At 41.9% G+C, this 21372-nt stretch overlaps 2 protein-coding genes across 4 annotated transcripts in view; one reads left to right on the top strand and one right to left on the bottom strand.

Moving 5' to 3' along the window:
• Window positions 1–21372, bottom strand: part of LOC143893224 (alpha-tocopherol transfer protein-like) — a 115845-nt gene that overhangs the window by 23158 nt on the left and 71315 nt on the right. The window lies entirely within an intron of this gene.
• Window positions 4597–21372, top strand: part of LOC143893307 (putative G-protein coupled receptor B0563.6) — a 38144-nt gene continuing 21368 nt past the window's right edge. The window contains exons 1-3 of one of the 2 annotated variants that reach the window (XM_077398526.1): window positions 4597–4863; window positions 19810–19983; window positions 20185–20642. In XM_077398526.1, coding sequence (XP_077254652.1) covers window positions 20426–20642 — 217 coding nt within the window. In that variant the 5' untranslated portion in view covers window positions 4597–4863; window positions 19810–19983; window positions 20185–20425. Of the gene's footprint in view, window positions 4864–19809; window positions 20643–21372 lie in introns of both variants that reach the window. The other variant, XM_077398525.1, reaches the window with a different exon arrangement.

Here is a 21372-nt window from a genome sequence, read left to right as displayed (position 1 = left end):
TCGTCTGCAAGAAGAACAAACGTGACGCTCGTTGAGATGAAAGTTTTTCCCCCGTTTCTGGCGAAGAATTGAGATTAATATATATTCCGAAAGAAAGAATCGCCTTTTTCTCTACCGTCGGACCTTTAAGCCCGTTCGGTGCGTAATAAATTAAATATGCGGCAACGAGTTAGTCGGCAGCTCGACTCGATCAATTTACATCTTGCGGTGGAAGTGCGGACCGAGAGGCGATAAAGTAGCTTTAGAATGACGTCGTTTTCATCGCTTTCTTCGTATACTTACGTACGTTTTTACTATCGCCATAAACGTCGCTTGTGGTTTTGCATTGAAACGCGCGAACGGGGGAATTGTCAGTTCATCTTCGCAAGGCGCATATAGAGGCGAAAGTTAAAGAGATCCTACGAAACCGGGCACTCACCTGTAATTTTCGCAGTGAACATATGGAAAAAGAAAGAAAGAACTTAAGGTGTAGCGTGTAGCTGATACAATTTTTACACAGCGGACGTCGTTACAACGTATAGGAGCTGATAAATATTTTATGTTTTGGTTTTGCGACTGATAACTTGTTTTTATAGATCGTATATTTTGTCAATCTACTTATAAAAAAAATATTACTTCTTCGACAAGAGATATTCGTGTCGCGTATACGTTTGAGAGGCAAATTTTAGGGGTAAAAAGTACTCAACGAGAAAAGCTAGTGATAATGTCGGGAAAATTAGATGACGATGCTGTGATTGAACGACGACGCAATAAATTCCCATTTTAATTCCCATCCCAATTTTAATTAATAAATGTGGCGTATATTTCAAGAGCTGTTTTTCAAAAAAATATTACTTTCACGACATGATATATTTGTGCCAGGGTTAAAGGCAGATCTTAGTGGTACAAAAACACGATACACCAACGAGGGAAGCCGGTGATAACGTCGAGAGAATTAGGTATCAATGTGATCAAACGACAACATTACACAGTAAATTTCCAAATTTAATTAACAAATGTAGCGAGACTTTCGAGATTGAATTACAACAGAAGGTGAAGATGGCATCTTCTCCCAGTGTGTCTCGAATTTCGTTTTCGAATTCACCCCAACGTGGCAACGACTAGCCTTGGTGAGCCCGGGATCGTCTATCAATCCCTAACTGACTACCCTTTCCTGTCACGCACACATACCTACTGTTCGGCCGCAAACCCTCGCGTACTCGATTATTTCAACGGTCTGTCACAAAATGACAGCAATATTCGACGCGACGGATTTGCGTGTTATTTCGGTCTGATATTGCGGTAGGTATTTACATACCACATTCGCATGTCGAAATAAAACTTGCGAGAGGCGCGTTTTGCGCCTCTTCAGCCTCAGAATTTGCCTGCACCCTCGTAGGCGTCTTGGCGTATGAAATTACATCAATTTTAGGTGGAAAACTACACAAGGGAGTAATTAGTTGTTCCTTATAATTCACAGCGGACAGCAGCTCAGTATTTTTCGTCTCGTTAGATTCAATTTCGGCTGAATACAAAGTTAAATTATCCAGTATTATTTTTTGACACTATAGAGTTACTGATGATTATATGTAATTTCGACTATTTAAAAATACTGTATATATTTTTCTTCATAAAAAAAGATAAAAGGATAAAAGTAAATAAATCAATTCAATTATTTACATATTGTGTCATGAAAAAATTTGAAAATTAAAAAAAAATTATAAATCAGTCATTTTTATTATTTCATTAGTTCCAGTACAAAGTCGATTTACTCGTATATTTACGCTTTATACTCGTCTTCTTTATAGATATATTATCCTGTCTAGGATCTCTGATCGTAGACTGGTACCGCAATCGACAAGGGACAACTGCAGGATCTCAAAGTCAGGCAGTGCGAAAACGCTGATCAATCTCTTTTCAACACGGCTGACGTAGATAAAGAGGCGTTCTACGATAACGGCCATTTGGATACATGGTTTTGATGCCTTCATGAAACGTATACGACCATTACGATGAAAGAAATATCGATTCTACTTGGGCCTGCAATAGTAACTCATCGTGCCCGGAGACACGTAGAAATCTTTTTTCGTGGGTTCTCCTCGTCCCTCGTTATCGGCCCCATACTGAGACACGCGGCTTCTTAAGTTCTACTCCCCGTGGATCGAGCACATAATTCTCCAAGCTTTGGCCAAAGTAGCCCTACGTGCCACTCTCGGCAAGATCGAAAATCTTTTCGTGCGAAACACAAATACTACACGGATTCTTGCTGTTACAACGTGTGATAAATAGCGAGCTATGACACGTGTAAGTTAAAATATCTAACAATTATTTTTTTTTTACAGTCAATTGCATATTATCATTACCATTAATTTTTTGCAAACTGTTTCTGTTATTTTATTATATTTCGTTCTCCTTCAGTTGCGGCTAATTGTGAAATACAAAAAATATATATAAAGAGAGGTAAAATTAAACTATAAAAAAAGTTTTATGTTATGGTCAAAGCTCGAAACGCGGCATTTCTAGGATTGACTGGTCAATTCTGCGGAATGACTAAGCGTCTTAAAGCAGTTTCTAGAGATAGGCTGGGAGAGAGAGAGAGTTAGATTAGTATTTTTATGCGGGGGAGAGGCTTTCTCGCCTATTTGTGTACTGTCTATACACACATATCAGCAAACTACTACAAAACCTTGACCAAGACGCTTGGCCGTTCGGCAGAATTGATTAGTCAATCCTAGGATTGCCCGCGTTTCGGGCTTTGACCATAACATATAACCTTATATTTCAAAATAAATATTTCCTTTAAGTAACGTACTTTCTAAACAATTTTCAAATCTCTGTTAAATTTTGTATAAAAAAAATAATAGAAAAATTTAAAAAGAAAGTATGAGTCATAAACATCTCGAGAGTTTACAAATAGGGGGCGTCTAGGGATGTCAGAGACATAAACGCACCACTATCACCCCTTCTCTTCATCATCTTATTTCCAACTTTCTCCATTTACGTCATAGTTAGAGCCGCGTCTTAGAAAGGGACGTGAAACGCTGGGAATTAGCTAATATTCCGAGTTAGAAACTCGCTGGGATTTTGTTGATCAAGGCTATCACAGGGGTAGCTGACCCTTTTGTGAAACGCAAGTCGGAATGTGGAAAGTTCGACGGTGGATCATCGAAGAATCTCATGGAAAGCTGCCCTACGCAATTTACCATGCCGATACAGGATGATTCTCTCTCCATGGTCGTTGAGCGAAGGTGGTTACGAGCCATAAATCTCAATCCTTCGCAGTGTAGGGTAACGACGTCTAGCTGTCCAAGTAGCCCAGACGAACATCATTTCGCTCCCCCACCTCTCTCATTGTAAAAGTTATCGTGTGTCGCGCGATTAAAGTAGATTGCAAGGGCAATCAAACTCGATTGTTAAAGTCTAACACCCTGCGTAAAGTTTTTATCGCAAAACGTCCCGCGCGCGAAATGACACGTTAATTATACGGATAGGCGGAATTTCGGGACTTTTAACCGAGATGAGTTTCTTTACAACGATTTTGACGCATTAATTTCCGAGATAAATTGCCTTTTGCCCTTAGCAGAATGAGAAGGCCACCTATAACTTTGTCGTATAACTTGGAGGATATAACTTGAAATTTATATATATTTTATTCTGGAACAAATTCTCTTGAAATGATATAACATTTTATTTCAGAACAGATTCTTGAAATTACATTTTATTCCGAAACAAAAAAAATTATCTCATACAGTATTCAGCCTTCGATTTTATCTTACTCATCTACTTTTATATGTATGCGGAGCATCTAAAAAAAAAAGATAGAGATGGCCTTTAAACTTTAGAACCAGCTCTCTATTTTTCCTATTTTTAAATTTTTTTTAACTATATATATATATAAGAAATGGTCCTAAAAAAAATTATTCTTCAGTACTCTATTTAAACTACGGATTGGTCACTTAGGGCATAATCGCGGAAATTGGAACCAACTACTATGTCGCAAAGCATTCTGCGTAATGAACTCTGTCTAGGAGAGATCTAATTATCATTCTCCCATACTATTTCGCAAGTTTATCCGCGACGCTCTCCGTGACGCGAGGCACTCCCGAGCGTTTCTCAGGCCAGACTGTGGGCGCCGAGCGTATGAATATCAGATAAGAGCTCGCGCCGTGGACGAGCGAGTGCAGACGAGGCGATTAGATTAAGGTTTAGTATATATTTATAGAACTCGCGGTTCGCGTCGTGATTAGCGTCATGTTGTTATCCCGGCACTTCGTACCGTCATCTCATTAATTTCGGCTCGCCTCGTCGCCGCCGTCACCGATGCCGTTGAGATAAATCCGCACCGATTTTTAGCCGCTCTTGCGTTTTCGCATCTCGGCGAAGAGGAGGACATGTATCTGATCTTTTAACTCCGTACGAGTTTATCTGATTTTACGATCTTCCGGGGGGCACTTCCGTATTTCCGACGGTATCGCTGAACATTTCGGGCGAGAACCTTAATATCACCAGGAGTGTCGTCCTTTCTTCTATCTTTCTTTCTTCTCCTCCGTGCCGTTTTTCTTGCGAACCTCTGGAGCCGGAGTGCGACGCATGCGTCAGATGGTCGGAACCGTTTGACTCGTGCACTGGCGAAAATTCTCCAGTTGGCGCCGCGACGCGCTCGAAGGAGCTCTCTCGTTCGTTCGACGAGTATATCCCGGGGAAGCGACGACGAGAACCTGTCGTCGCCTAGTCCCGTCAGTCACGGGGGAAAAAGAAGGGAAAGGTTCTCCAGGAGAAGAGCGAAAGAGAATACGCGAGAAATTGTTTCCCTCCTCTTTCCGGAAATAGCGCGTGCGATTCAATCGCGAGAGATGCTACAATGCAACCGACACGCATCGCGAGGTAATTATGGCATAATTATTGTTCGGGCCGTTCCGATTCGCCAAATCAATCGGGACGACCCGGACTACAGTTCGGCACGTGTTTTCCAATCGTCGGCGCGCGAAACAATAATGCACATCGTATATGCACAGCGTGCGTTTTGCCGCAAAAAGCGATGCAATTTGCCGCAGAGAATGCATATGTTAAGTATTTCGCCCTAATTGATGAGAGAAAGATTACAGACAATCACAAAGAGCTTAATTTATTGTTAATTTATTGTTCGTATTAGTGCATGTTTTCTTCCTCGCTCCTTAATTAGGATAATTAAAGACAAACGTGTTAAAAAATTACGATGCGACAACCGTCAGTTAATATCCATTTAATCACATGCCCTTTGTTCCGAATATACAATAACGACGATTATATTTGTCTCCTGTCACGTAAAAATTCCCGCGGGAACAATTCCATTATCTAAGACCGTCGTCGTCGTCTCGCTTCTATTTTAAACAGATTAATTCGAGTACTACAACGCCCTGTTTCGTCACAGTTTTAATAAATCGAATGAGAAACCCCCATTGAAAATATTCGGGCACAGCGCGGAATTTAATTAGCTCTCAACGCGCGTTATTACAAACGACCGCGGCTTGAAATTAATGTTTTAGCCGATATAAAATATTTAAAGGATTACCTCTCCGCACCACGATTGTGTGTCCTGTAGCGGGCAAGCGGGTATATGACGCAAATTAAAACGTAACGCGGCTCTCAACGTATGCGGCAGGTCACACGCGTCCGAATTATCGCCGCGCCGGTGCGGCGCATCCCGCGCCAGCGCGAATATTTATCGTCGTAAAGGAGATTTGCGCGTAAAAATGCATAGCGGCGGTTACTAGAGAGACGTGCGTTGCATCGATGATGCCGCGTAAAATTAGATTCGGCTAAAAGCGCGCCCGACTTTCGGCGAAAATCACTTTTAATGAAATTGCGTGTGTGTATATATATTTAAAATATAATTTAACCACCTCTGATGTGGTCGCATATAGTTTGAAAATAAAGTTCGACTATATCATTCAGCATTGAAGATTGCATGACACAATAAAGTCCATTTTTCTTCATTGATTGACATAGCACGATGACAGTTGGGACGTTGATGTAATAATTGTAATATAAAATCTCTATATGGAGATCTCTCTCTTTTTATGCTAACATTGCGTTCCGTAAAGATTGTTAGTGACAATTTACGCTTTATTTGTGCTTTTTCACTTTACGAAGAGGCAGTGAAATGTGCACGCTATCTTTCGGCACGCAGAAATGTAACAATAAATAACTTAAGAATTTAATTTATTGTTCTATTTAAAGATTGAATCCGTTTTCTATGCGTCATTTATTCTGTATCGATTTAAATGCACAATTTCCGGAATGGGGTTGTACATTAGGCTACGCGAAAGAGTATTCGATTCCGGAGCGCTATTGTATACTTCGTTTTAAGTCGAAGCTCTTCACGAGCGATCGAACAGGGACGAAAGAATTTGGGTGATGAATGAAGATTGTTGTCTGGAATAGAGCGAACAGGGGTCAGGTCGGTATTGCATGTTTCGAAGAGGATTTTCTCGAGTGCGCTTGGCGAGGGGAGATCCTTGTCAGAGCAAGTACCTCTATTTCGCCAAGTTAAAAAGAAGTTCGCTAGCTTGTCCGTATCATTTGCTGTCCTCGGACGACGATATTTCGAACCCTGTACCATATATGAGCTCGCTCGAGGGATGAGACCGCCCGAGAGCGTTCATTTTTACCAGATACTCGTAAAATATAACGAAGAATGCATGCATCATATTTACTGTTCTAAACGCGGTCCGATGGTAATATCGAGTACACGGTCGTCATATACTAAACGGATAAATGACGAAAACCGCGTGGCACCCGGATATTGTATACTTGGAGTTACCTTCAATGCGAACGAATGCACAAATTTGTGTAGCACACACCGACACATTTATGCAGTACACTAATACTACCAGGCTTCAGCTTCGTTCAGCTTGCAGTTATCATCACAATGTTCCGCGTGCTTTCCGATCTCTCGGAAAGCACGACTCGTGTATGGAGGTCTGCGCTTGTGCACGTATGTACGTGCATACAATAGCGGCATAATAGCGCGGACGAACGATAAGCTAATAAAGTCGGGGTCGGCGCTCGTTAACGTCCCTTTTTTATCGCGAGAACGTGCCCCGCCGAGAGCGTAATTATTACTATCGTGGCGGCGAGACGATTTAATCGTGGCGTCACACTGCAACTTGGACAATCTTACGAGCCGTTCCAATTCTCTCCTGTGTTCCCGTCTGTTCCTCTCTGCACCCCCCCGTGCCGGACTCGCGTTTACGTCTATTCGGAATCCAGCCACGACTCGCGCGGTGGACGAGAAAGAAATTTTTTTTCTCCCCATTTGGTTCTCGCGTCGAACTTAAATTAAAAATGTTGGCAGGTGCGACGTGACGCGAATGAATCCCGCTATACATACACAAATGCGTCAACATGTATTATCTCGATCTGAATAACGACAGACGTTACCGGCAATATTATACGGTCGAGAGAAAAAAAGAGAAAGAGGTAGAGAGAATAAAGAGAGAGAAAGAAAACATAATAGAAATTCATAACGCTGTCGATGTCGGGGGGCTCCAAGTACGATATCGTGTGCTGAAGAAAAAGGCGGGGAAGCAATAAGGGTTGATTAGATGCCTGGCGGGGGGTTATAATATCTCCGTTCAAAGTGACATTATTAATGCATTAAAGGCATCGATGAAGAGGTTAAATGTAACAAAAAAGTCAGTGTGGCGACTGAAAACTTTTTTCCGCGAAATATTATAAGTTCTCTACAACTTTCCTTACTTTATAAGTCATATTAGCTAATTTCGCATTGAATAAATTTCTGTCATTTTATTCACCTGTTTTTATCGTTCTGTTGTATTTTATAATCCTTTGTCCATTTTTTCTTTCTTATACAAATATTAACAATTTAATTAAATAACGAATGTGGAACAGAGAATAAAAAGAAATGCAGTTTTATACATTTTAATTCTAATTGAAGAATTAAAGTCTTTAACTTTACGTAGCTTTTAAAATTTACTTCAAAAGTAAACGACTACAGAAAAGAAATTTTGAAACCAATTTCTTTTTTAAATAATATATAGAATACACGAAAACAAAATTAATTCCTGTCAATTATTAAAGTTGTTTCTTTTTGCGAAGTTAAGATTCTGTTCTTTTTTTTATTTTAGTATTTAAAATATTAAATTTAATCAATCTGAATTCTGTAACAGATCGATATATATATATATATATATATATATTAAATTTAATATTTATAATATATATATATATATATATATATATATATATATATATATCTTATCAGTTTGGTTAGTATTGCGCAACTGGTGCGCGAAATTGTCTTCTCTCGCAAAATCGAGATTTCCCAGACACCTTTTATCAGCGTGAAAAACATTCGTCGTCGTGAAAGCTCACGTAATCACGTTTTAGCCACCATTGAGGATAATTGCTTGGAGCTCTCTAAGCAGATCTAATAAGAAATTCCCGGAGCGCGCCGACCTTGCGTAGCTAATTAAAAACTAAATTTGCTGAAATTTCCCCGCGCCAGCCGAAGTCTTTGCGGACGGTCGTATTCTTGTACGAAATGGAAATGAAAATTCCCCAATTTCCCCGGTCGGAATCTCAACGTCGCAAATATTTCTTATGGAGTCTTCGAACGGAACGACCTCGTGTGATAATTCCAGCAACGAGAAATAATTATACATTATAAAAAATTATCTACATTGGTACTATACAGAACGTGGAATTTCGTAAAAAAATTATTCAATGGATCTTGTGTCATGTAACACAAACCTTTCCCCATTTACAATATAATTCAATTCGCAGACAGATATGATATATGACACGTATATTTTACGATACACGGAAGCGACATTTTAAAAGGCCTCCCCCTCAAAAAAAAAATTTAGTTTTACATTCGGCACAGATGCGATGAATAGCAGATGTCTTCCGCTGGAAGATGATATTCCGCGGTAAATATACGAGGATGGAAATCGAAGCAGGTGGAACGCCAGGCATCCGATTGATATCCTCGATTCGTGCGGGAAGGAATGAGAAAACGGTACCTAGCGTGGAATCTCTCAAAGCACGGGGGAATAAAATCAGCGCCGGGCTACTGCCGCGCGAAAATGCGACTCGCATTCGATTTTTATCACGGCGACCCGAATGTCGATCGATTGAGTTCGAATGTCTTTTCGACGAACGATAGTCCGGATTTAGATCTCAAGATGTTCAGAGAATCGGTCGGACTCGAGATGACCGATTTGGAATGCCTCAGCGTGATGGCCGAATGGCTCGTAATAACGTTTCGACCGAATCTTCTCTCCCCGGCGAATCGTCATCATTATTTCACCCGGTTTCCAGGTCGCTCGTACAAACACGTGATCCCTCTTGAGCTAAGGCATTATCTCTGTGATCATTGGATTGTGGAAAGCAATATTCGACGGATATTAGTAACAATACTTCTAGCGAATATTTAAAAAGATACTAGCTAACATTAGCTTCTAATTTCTTATTTTTAGGCATTTTGCGTAAATTCTCAATTTCACGCGGCACTTCTCAATCAACAATTCACTCGTTTTCGAGCCACGCGCAATACTTTTTTCGGATAATTCTATGGTTGAAACTTCTGAGAGATATGGGGAGCAAATATTGCGAAAAATGTGACCGCAGTAGTTCACGAGTTCTCCCAAAATGGTAGTCTCCCTCGTTGTTACTCGTGCAGTGCGTTGCTCGTATAAAGCATCAACTATGCATTACTCGTTATCATGAAGATGCTGTTTTGGACTAAGGAGATGAGTAACGAACTTCAATCGGGGGTGAGATGAAGAAAGCTTGGCCTCTATCTCTCTCTCTCTCTCTCTCTCTCGCCGAAGCTTTATTAATCTCAAAATGCTACCGTATTTAACTTTCCGTGTAACAACAGCATTCTACGGTTGAAAAACGTGAAAGAATCTGATTAAATGTTTCTTTATAAAATATATAAAAATTAACGTCAAAAAAGAATTTTTGTAATTCAGCGTTTTCTCCGCATCTCAATGTGTATGTTACTAGTTCAAGACCGTCCATTACAATGTCCCCAATACGTGTTCCCGATAGCGGCTTTTAGAATCCATTTATGTCATTTTAACGCTCGCAAGACGGCATCGCTACAATCAGGACGGCAGACGGGCAATAAATTTCATCGCTTTGACGGTAAACCCGCCAGCCGCCGATAATTTTCAACCCCACGTCGCTGTTAAGGTTGGCTCGGAAGTATGACACCATCGGGGGGCTTCTAATTGTAAACAAAACCACCGAGCTATAAATTTGTTTAATTAACACGGCCATGTGACGGTTTAGCTCGCACATACTGACATACTCCCTCTTTCTACATCTACCTAGTCACTTTCCTCCCTCTCTTCTCGCGTTCTCTCGTACTCTTTCTCTTTCCCGCTCTCTATTCGTCTTTCATCTGATAGAACATACGTGCGGCGGTTCGTTCGTGGAGGCTTTACCGTTCTCAAACCGATTGACACATCAACCCGCTAACGTGTATTTGTTAAATTGATTGGAACGCGATGACAAAGTGTCGCAAATCGTGTCGATTTAACTTTGTAAATAGCCTGCCGAAATTGATGCGATAGCCCCGATTAATACCGAGAAAACGTAATAACGACCCCGAGCACGTTATATTTCAATAATACGGTACATCTGTTTAAAGAAAGGGAACACTCGGGAGCTTCCTCCCTTTGGGAAAATGAAACTTTACGGCTAAACAAGCGGCAGAAGGAAAAAGAAATAAAAGATCCTTGAAACATAAGTATACGCTTGTTGAATAGACATCGCCCTTTGGAAAAAAATTCCGTTCTCGGATTGCTCTCACTTCTTTACGTTCGAAACTTCGTCTCGAGACGAAAAGAAACGAAGTTGTATTATGGCTAAAATAACGCCCTCGAGAGCGTCTTGTTTCCGTTATATCCGAACGTTTCTTAAATATGCACGGAAAGTTACGGAAAATTAAAGATTTGTTTTCATGCGCCGGGCATAATGTGACGCCGATTAAACTCGGACGACCGAGCGTCGTCCGAAGATGAAAATTCTCGACGTCGTTGTCGTCGCCAACGCCATCGCCATCGCCTCCCTTTTATTTCGTAAACGTCGCGCTATTTGCCCGGCATTGAAAATTCACCGTTTGCAAGCAACAGCCGGTTTGTCCGACGGTTAAATCGGTTGCCCGATCTCCCCCCCCCCCCGAGCCTTGATAAGAATTTTCGCTCTTTCCTCTCCTCTTTACCCTCTTTTTCTCCTCCGGGCGTTGGGCGCCCTCGCGAAAATGAGCGCGTCCTTAGCGCCGCCGGCGGGAACGATTCGTTCGTTCAAATGCTCTTAGCATGCAAAACAAAGGGCCAACTTCGTTTCTCCCATCCTGCGGTGCAATTAGTTCCGCGACGAGGAAGTTGTAATCGCGTTCTCGGCTGTTTGCGAGTTTTGTCCGGGGCCGGCGCAAGTTTTTCCCCGGGATTTGCGGCGCCGCGCCAACCAAGGTATCTCGGCGCACACCCTCCCGCTTCTATTTCTCGTCCTCGCGCGAGTAACGCTCTCATTTTCGAGGCAGGATTATTCTCTGCCGCACGACGCCGGCGACATGGCCGGGATAGTATGCTCTACTCGCGCGAGAAAGCTACTCCGGGTCGCGAACTTCCGCGGTAACCAGCCGATAATCACTAAGAAACACAAATTTCTCAAATTTCTTCATTATACCGCCTCCCTCCCTCTCTCTCTCTCCCTCACTCTCTCTTTCTCTCTCTCTCTCTCTCTCTTTCTCTCTTTTTTCGCAAACTCGTGATCGAGTTACTTCCTCCACGGTGTTGCATCCTCCAGTCTTTGCTCGTTAACGGTTGAACGACGGCGATTGGAAGCACATTTTTCTCTTAATTAGCGCTGATCTTAATTATACCGTTTATGATTTATCATTATCTATTCAAAGATGTTATAACTTTAGAAATTTTTAAATAATAAATTTAAATAAATGCTTTATAATTAGATTCTTACAATTAGATCATAACTATTTAGGTTTTAGTTTTCAAAATGTATGTTGCTTTTCCTTTTGATGTATATAGAAGGAAGTTTTTTAATTTTTCATGTAGGAAACCCGTTTTATTTTAATATCCTTATTTATTTAGCCTATTTGGAAATATTTTTGAATCTCATTAGAGCAAATGTGACAAGAGACATGCTATCTAAATTTCCATCGAACAAAATCTCATATTTTAGAACCAATTCCTGAGAATAGAGAGCAGAAAATTCCAATTGCAGCTTTATCAGATTAAGACGCCGACGTTCACGCGCTCGGACAATTTCAGCGTGAAAACCTGACCTCCCGCTTTAATCGGCGCGTCCGCGTCTCAGCCTCGGATGCAACGATTGTCACGACGTCTTAACCGTTTCCACGTCGCGTCGCCTCGTAGCGCCCACCGTTTGCCGTGACGCGTAATCATCCTCCAGTCTCTATCTGACGCATTATCGATACAAGCGGACAAATGTTCTCGTTAATTAGCTTCAACGACTTTCCGGTCGACGAACCTCGAGTGGGTCGCGAAATCGCATGCGATGACGCAGCTGCACGCTCGCAAATCCGTCTCGGCGACGTCTTTGCCAATTACGGTCGTGAGGGATTTTACAAGGAATACCGAAAGTCGCGATCTCTACAAGAATTAAAGAGCTATAGTAATCGTTATGGGATATACAAGTAGACGTTTGAAGAATCTTGGCGCAATATTCAGCATAATTTTAAAACATTATATATTATGACTAAAATTCAACTTGTTATCGGCATATTAGTGCATATATTATACTGAAGTACCAAGTGTAAATCTGTTTAAAAAAATCTGGAAAAAAAAAATTTATAGGGATTGAAATTATTATAGCAAAATGTTAAATAAAAAATGTACGACAGTATCCAACCGAACTGATGGATTCTGGTACAACCGAATGAAAGTATACGTTGGTTTGTCTCTGCTACTTTGGCGCGCATTACATTACTCGCGAGATCGAAAGCGATCCTTTGACAAAGCGACAAGGTGGCGAGTGGCGAGAGAGGCGAAGAAAGGATATCATTATTTGATCGACGCAAGCTCGAACACTCCGCTGCGCCAGAGGAGAGATTTTACGATGCGTCTATAAAAGAAGATCTCGTTATCCCGTTATCCCCGGTTACTATCGGCGACATAATCTTTTCTTCGCTCCCGCCAGCATCACGGTATAAAGTATCACGCGTGATACGGCGCCGTCCATTTCCACATGTCAGACCCAGTGCCCCGTCCCTGTCCATCCCTCTCTTCCGCGCTCATCTCGAGAAAGTGGGACTGTCGCACGTACGATGAAATCGCCAAGTTTTCGCCAGGTATATAACGCCGACGTGAAAACTCGCGTCCGCGATATATTCAGGAGGTATCCTCCCCTTCTTTCGAATTCCCTTGACGGATATAACGATCTACGACATTGATAACCGTCATTCTCTCTCGTCGCAATCGTTATCAATGAGTGGTAGAGAGTCATGTCGTGAAAGCGCGTTTCGCCGGAGAAAGAGAAGAGAATAACGAAGGATCGTTATTCCCGATTTAACCTGGTTAAGCCTCTTGACTATTGCTCCGTCTCTGTGCGTGCAAGGCGATTATTATACGATGACGAGATGATGAGATTACGAGGGTCCTATACCTCTCGCGTAAACCTATTTCCATTTGCTGAGTAAACGAGCACGAGCGACGCTTTATGCGTTGACATCGGTTTTAATTACGCTATCGATAGCTCGATAAGCACCTGCTAAAATATTTTTCCCATATTCCAGCCGCGTCGACCTAATTTCGCTACCGGTGGTAAAGTTTAATTACCACCCGAGAGAGCAGGCAGTTTGAAGGAAATATAACGATTAGATAATTTGTTTTTCCAGGGAAAGGGAGAGAGAGAGAGAGAAAGAGAAAGAGAGAAAGTATTTGATATGTAAAGTATATTCATAATTAGATATTTAATATGTATAAAATAAAAAAAGTTTTAATAAATTTTGAAATAAAAAAGGCTTAATATAAAATAAAGCTTCAGTGTTAACGTCTGCGTTGTACCAAAGATTGTATCAAGAATCTAAGGGAAAAGTAATAAGTAATCGTAATTAACAGACATTTCGATATATGTATATACACGGGAATAAATTAAATTTTACCGCACACGTTCTCCGTCGTCTCGCGTACCTTGCGTGATAAATTTTCCTTCCTCGAGACTCCCCGGTACATCGTTCCTCAACTATAGCGGAAGATAAATCTCGATCTTTTGTAACACGCGATGTCGCGGTTTATTCGTATCACATCGGAGCCAAGTTTTTAGTTTTCAATTATCCGCGACGCCTGTCTGGTCGTTCCACCGAAAGAAACAGCGCGAGAGAGGACGCGCTATCATCGGCGTGGACCAGATTTGTTATAAGCAGGCTTTGCCAAGTTTCTCACGATAAACTTCGGTCTAGTACGAGCTTTATGTCGCCTCAAACGAGCGTATAAAAGTAATGACGGTACAAGGAAATAAGAGTTGAACGGACTAACGCCAGAGATTTGCAACAAAAAAGCTGGGCGTTTTGAATAAACACACAAACACACACATATTTCTTAATTAACCCGTTGTTGGTCTCGCGAGTTTCGTAATGTCTTACTATGTAAGCCACACACAGCAGAATTTTTATTATCACGTAGAATGATATAAATACTGTGCAATATGACTAAATAAAAATTACATTCAATACATTCTAGTCTTATGCACTTATATTTTGTTATCCAGCTATTCATGCCATTCAAAATTTTATATTAAATGCCATGGTATTTATTTTTTCTTACAGTTTTAAAACATTTTGATAACGCTGGTAATTTTGATAATTCTGGTCATGATGATCATCATGGTATAATCAACGTGTTAAATAATTATTTACATGCAATTGAACATTACATTTGCCAGATTAAAGCTGCCGTTAACATGCAAAATGTTTTTATTATTTTCTAAACATCAAGTATCACTTGATAAGATAAAAATAGGGTATGTAGCATCGAGAGACACTTATTGAAATCACTTTGAATCGCCGAGAGTTTAAAAGATCAAACACCCTCTACGAGAAAGCATGGAAGGGAGGAGGGTACGAGGAGAGAAGTTTGCAGAGAAAAATGGAACAAAGTTTCGCGCGGAGAAGCTCGCTAGCGGCTGAGAGTGTTGCAAACTGTGTAGGACCTATGCCAACCCACCGAGTGGCGCAAAGACGCGTTGTAAGCGTAAAATCGGCTCGGCTCATTCCCCTGTGCCCCTCACATCGTGCCCTCCCCTCCCCCCATAATGCATACCGACGATTCGGGAGGCGGTCCTCAATGACGTCCCCGGCGCGGCGGAAGACGAATGCATAATGGTTGGGATGCCCGAGTTTCCTTCTTCGTCGTTGCGTATTTTAAGTCGCAGCTGCTGCATGGGTTAAGGGAGAGCACGAGAAGGAGGAGGCGAACGAGAAAAGGAGCTAGAGAGAATCCCTCGGTGCAAAACTTGCGGAAGTTTGTCACCCCGCGTCACGAAACACGCTCGCGCACGTGGTTGAGAAAATTGCAAAGTTTCCTACGGGACTTTTGCGCCACGTGTCAATTCCACAACGCCCCCTTTTTCCTCTTACGCTTCCCGTTGTATGTTATGCCAAAATATTAACACATTCGGTGGTGTACAAATGTCGATTTCCGCATTTCCGCGTGTCTCTCGTATTTTTATGAGCCATCCAGACGATAAATGAAAGCAGCTTCTTTGAAATTTCGAGATGCTTGTTAAGATTCTATAATAATTCAGCGTGCACATCTTGATCCCTTCGCTACACTCGGTAACTTAGGTACACTTAGGTAACAACCACTGGCTTTGCAACGTGATCGACGAAGAAATGAAAGAAAGAGAAAGGAAAAAAGTGCGAAGGGAAACAAAAAAAGAGGCTGCGCAGGTGTCATTTACACGTGTCTACCGTGCGAAATCATATCGATCACAGTTTCATGTTATTTAGTATTTAACTTTCTTTCTCTCGCACATGAAGTGCTGTACATTATTAATAAAGTTAAGCCAAGTTAAAAAAATCAGAAGAAAAAAATCGCGCGATCGACGGGAGACGATATCGTATACTGAAATTACGCGAGAGAGACCTTCAGACCTTCTCATGGGAAAAAGTGCACTCGGTTTTATTTTTACAACCAGCCCTTCGACTCGCAAACTGATGTTTCACCGGAACAGCTCGTGATTTATCGCTGGAATATTTTTGCAATCCACGTGCCGGCCACGCGGACAATAACTGACGCGTGTGTACGCAACGCGGATCAAATTGCGATGTTTTAGCGTAACGATCGTGCGCGTCGCTATACGCGATGTACTCCACGCACCACCCACATGCGCATCCTCCGATGCTTTTATACAATTATTACGAACGCGACAATCATAACCATCATAGGAACAATTTCCATCCGCGAGATCGTAAACGATCGAGCGGATAAATTCGGCAAAACGGGAAAGGTTGTTCGTCGCGTATAAGCGATCGAGAATACCGATGAGATTTATCACGATTGAATCAAAAGAATGAAAATATGAATCAAAGTGATCAGTATTGCAAGTAAATTAGGATGAAAAATGCTTTATTCGTCGAAAAAGAAACGGCAGATTTCTTTCAGTTGACAATAACCGGGAGCAATATCGGATCTTTGCGAGTTGGGCGCGACGATCGTTCTGACTTGATTGGCAATAACGTGGATAGAGAGCGAAAGCGATTACAAGGGTGAAACTCGAAACGCTTGTCAGGCCACAGACTCGCTCAATCTCATCAGCACGCAAAAAAGTTCTCGCTATTTCTTATTTCTCTCCGCCCATCATCGACTTTTTCTTGATTCTCCGTCAAACAACTCGATTATGGAAACGCCGCTCTTCTCAAACGGGCACACGTATATTTTTGTTCTACTATAGTAAAAACATACCGGAGTACTAATTCTAGCTAGTTTTTTTTATACAGCTTGATTTGCATTAAGCGTTAAAGTAATAGAACTGACATATACTTTTATTTAAAAAAATAATAATAATAAATAAATTTATGTGATTTTTACTAGCATAATATTAGAATTTCCAAGCATCTCTCATAAGCATAAGTTTTAGCAATTTTCATCATGCAGATTTCGCAAGACCGTAAATTTTTTAAATATTTCTCTAACATTATGTTAATAACATTCAAATACCATTCATACAGTGTAAATTGGTTTTTTGGCGCGGAATATAATTCATCCTATCAACCCATTGATTACTCCACAGCTTCTGTTTCGCGCAAATCTCAAAGGTTAACGCGTTCGTAATTTACTTATTAAAAATTTCGTCACGTTTCTCTCTCCGCAAGTTTCGAGAAAGCGATCTCATCTATCGTTCGGCCCTGTTCCATCAACTCTGAGCCCCGGGCGCAATTTGACGGTCTACCGATCGCGATTTTACAGCTTATACTCGAGAAGGAGAGTCCATTAAGTTGCGATCATCGTCTCGGTCGCGATTGCACGATCGCGGAGTGAAGAAGGACGTTGCGAAAGGTTCGCCGGGTTGGCGCGGCTAACATATCTCTCTCGGTTAAGTGATCGATAAGCTATCCGTGAAACGGCAGGAAGCACACGCGCGCTGTTGAGCTTACGATCTTAGAGGGGTGAACGCGCGTGTTCGCGTCGTGAAACGTTTACGAAACAGAGCGTAAAACGCGCGGATTTACAGGACATTATCCCGAAGTCGGAATCGCAGATTAATCCCGGTGATCGCCGGCATACACGGAAGCTCGAGTAATCTCCGCGCGTTTCGAACGATCTGAGTTCTAGTTGCCATTCTTGCGTTTATTACGACAGGTGGCTGATTATTTCATTTAATATCCCAGTTGACGTCACTGTTTTCTACCTCACCAGATGCCTCTTGCAACGAATCGTTTATAGCTCTAATAAAGTTTTGCAAATTAGTTCGTTCTATCTGTGACAGATATTCGTAATAAACACGCAAACTGTCGTGAAAAACGCGCATTTTCTTTCATCGTCGAAACGGTATATGAAACAAAGTGTTTTAAACAAAGTTTTTATGGTTTTTTTTTATGTTTTCTACAACTGTATATTTAAATTTCTCTATCTTCACCCCCATGATGTTTGATGTGTAAAATTACCGAAACTTGAAAGATCGAGCAAATTAAATCTCAAACATCCGAATAGACTGTATAATATCTAAAATACGATTTTACTTAAAAAATACGATATAATAAATGAATTCCAATTTATAAAATAACTGTAAACTAAAAATGTTTGTTTTGATTCAGTCTCTGAATGCTTAGAGGAATTCTTAAACCGCTCCTAATCCTAATTGCTTCGTGCGAGTTCAATCTTTCTGATTCTCAGCAGACTAATTTACGGTACGACAGTAAAACCACTCCCTTACAGTTTCGTTTACGATCCTCGAGGGCTCTACAAGACGCCGGGCACGGTTTGCTACGGGGAAGCAAAGAATAGGCTGCGGACAGCTATCTTTCAGCCTTGGTACTTAGAAAAGAAAATATTTCTTTTCCGACACGAGGATCGATTGCCAGTGATAACGATACCGTGACATAATTGCATCCACTTCGCGTTCAATAGCAACATTGTCGTGACACGTTTCGCAACGCTCCGAATATCTCGATACAAATATTTAGACGAAAAAGACAAAATAAGACTAACGCTGCGGCAAAAAGCTGTCACACGCGAATAAGAAATTGAAGCGAATATTTTGTTTCCCGCGGTGTAGAAAATCGATTTGAGGTCTCCCGTACAACTCGCGTCGCCCGAAAACTTGGGGGAATACTTTTTGCGGGTGAAGTTCCCGGGGAATCAGGCCAGGAACGTCATCGAAGCGAAACGCGATCGCCGAACTTCAAAAGTCTTGATCGCAAACTTTGCAAAAATGCACGGTGAATGTGCAAAGTGCACTACGGTATTTCGTTCCGACGGCGGATTGGCAAATATACATGTATAGACAGATGCATTAGAGAACGCGTACAGACTGCATAAAGCGTTTCCGTCCGTGGAACTCTGATTTGGCGCGAGGACGAGAGACGCGGGGATTATATTCGTTTTTGCGGACGACAGTTGCGCGACAAGTTCCTCCTTCTTTAGGGAAGGGAAATATCTCGCCACGGAAGGAATTGGCGGCGAGACGCGAAACGCCGAAAGCGTCTTGAATATAAACCGGAGAAAAGGCGGTGGTCGCGGAGGCTGGTGGTGAGGGGACAGGAAGTGCTATCCATTTTCGTGCGGAATCTGAAATTCAGTCGCGCATCTTCAGCCGCGAAGTCTCGAAATCTGGAAGTGGAGGAGTCGACCTCTGAATCTAAAGCCTCACGTTGCGCTACCGGTAACGATTTCCTTCCTGCGACGAGACGGGACGACGACGACGACGACGACGACAGCTCCGGATATCTTGGTCGTTTCTCCGCAAGGCAGAGCTACGAAAAATCACGCCCGCGCGAATTCATTAGTGTCCTTTTCGCGACGGGATGTTCGATTTCATTTCCTTATCATACTCCGCATTTTCCCGACTTGGAAACATGGATTCGCGAAGGGTATACGTGACGAGGTGACGAGGTAGACAAGCTTTTCAAATTTACTATATGCACAAAATCCATTTAATCCGTAATAAAGTATATCATTGTGTAACAAGAATAGGCTGCGCAATTCATTTTTCAGCCCTTACGCGCGTGTGCTGCTTCGATTAAAATCCTTCGAAGCGCGAGAAGGATAAATATACTCGCTGCGGCGAATGTATCGGATTTGCGGAAATACACACGAACGACCTGTTTGTTTTCAGGATAGCGTGGAACGGCGCAGCTGCCGCACGACGATGGCGGCGTACAAATTGTCAGGAAGAACACGTTCGGATTCCTCGGTGAAATAAGCAACCCCGCGGATATCGTAAGGCCGCTTATTCGGGCCGGCGCGGACTTGCTCAGACTTCCCGCAGACTCTTCGCGGCGCTACCATGGTAAAATGAAACTCTTGTCGCACCTGTTGCACGACAGGTGTATTTTTGACGGATGCGCGCGCCCTCGACCGGCATGTGATACCCCGCTCTCTTGCGACTCGCGCCGTCGAATCGCGACAATCTGACAATCCTGCATGCCCGACAAAAAGACGTTTCCAATTTTACGCGTTTCGTTCCTAACTTGCCAATCTTGTTCCTAAGTTCGGATCGCGCGAAGCGTTGTCGTCAGTCACCGTCTTGCTCGAAAGTCCCGGAAAAACGCGATCGATCTACTGTCTCTCTCTCTACTGATCGGATTAAGTGCGAGTTGCGAGATGAACGCATGGCGAGACTGAACAAATGAGTTCCAAGATGGATCTGCGTGTGCGATGAAACGGGGAAATTTATCGCGAATTGTGAGAGATACTGAAGTGAGAGAGAAAGAGAGCGAGAGAGCGGCAAAATGACGGACCTGCTCAATATAAGCGAGATACAGAATATCTGCCTGCTACCGGAAGACTTGGATATCCTGGAGGATCCTCGAACGCCAACTTTGAGAAGGGTCAGTTACGGTATCGTGTTGCCGGCCATTTGTTGCCTCGGCATCATCGGAAATATCTTGAATCTCGTCGTCCTCACGAGAAGAAATATGCGCGGCACTGCTTACATCTACATGAGAGGTGAGTATCATTAATATATCTGTTGCTATCTGTTCCTTCGCAAAATCTAGTTTTATGTTTCGGTAAATGTTTCCAGGTCGAGAATGTTGTCGTAGATATAATAATCAGATCATTATTAAACTGTTGCATAACAATTAAAACCTATAATTTAATATTATCTTACAATATTAATATAAAGTCGCAATTAATTAAGACAAAATCTTTCTCTGGCGCTTGTAGCGTTAATATAGTATTTATTTGTCACGAAAGCATAGTCATATCTCTTCGAGATTGGAAGCAGAATAAAATTATCGACGTCGCGATAAGCATTTTCTCGGCGGTGAGATAGAAACGAGCTTATAGTAACGAAAAGTAGATCTGAAAGTAGCCTTAACATCATCTGAGAAAAGGGCGAGTTATAGGTGCATTGAAATAAGAGACGACGGGGAGGAGAAAGCGGCGCCGTTAACAGTGTAATACCTTTCAATAGAATTATTCCATGTTTACGTAATATCGGAACTGGAAGCTCGATTGCATTACTTTCAGTGGGGTGCATTATCGGACGTTCAAGAGCGCGCATGTTCCAGTATAGAGAACATCGTTAGCGCGTGTATATTTGCGCACGTCGGTCGTCGATTATCCACAATTATTACCTACCGATTATTTTAAACGGAAAGCTGAACATCTAAAAAAAAAACATTTAAGAAAGAAATGATTTTGTACATTAAAACATTGTACATACATTAAAGTA

Source organism: Temnothorax americanus, unplaced genomic scaffold (genome assembly GCF_048541705.1).
Source record: "Temnothorax americanus isolate GAGA-0224 unplaced genomic scaffold, ASM4854170v1 Scaffold12, whole genome shotgun sequence".
Lineage (NCBI taxonomy): Eukaryota > Metazoa > Arthropoda > Insecta > Hymenoptera > Formicidae > Temnothorax > Temnothorax americanus.
This window is presented reverse-complemented; position numbering and strand designations above follow the sequence as displayed.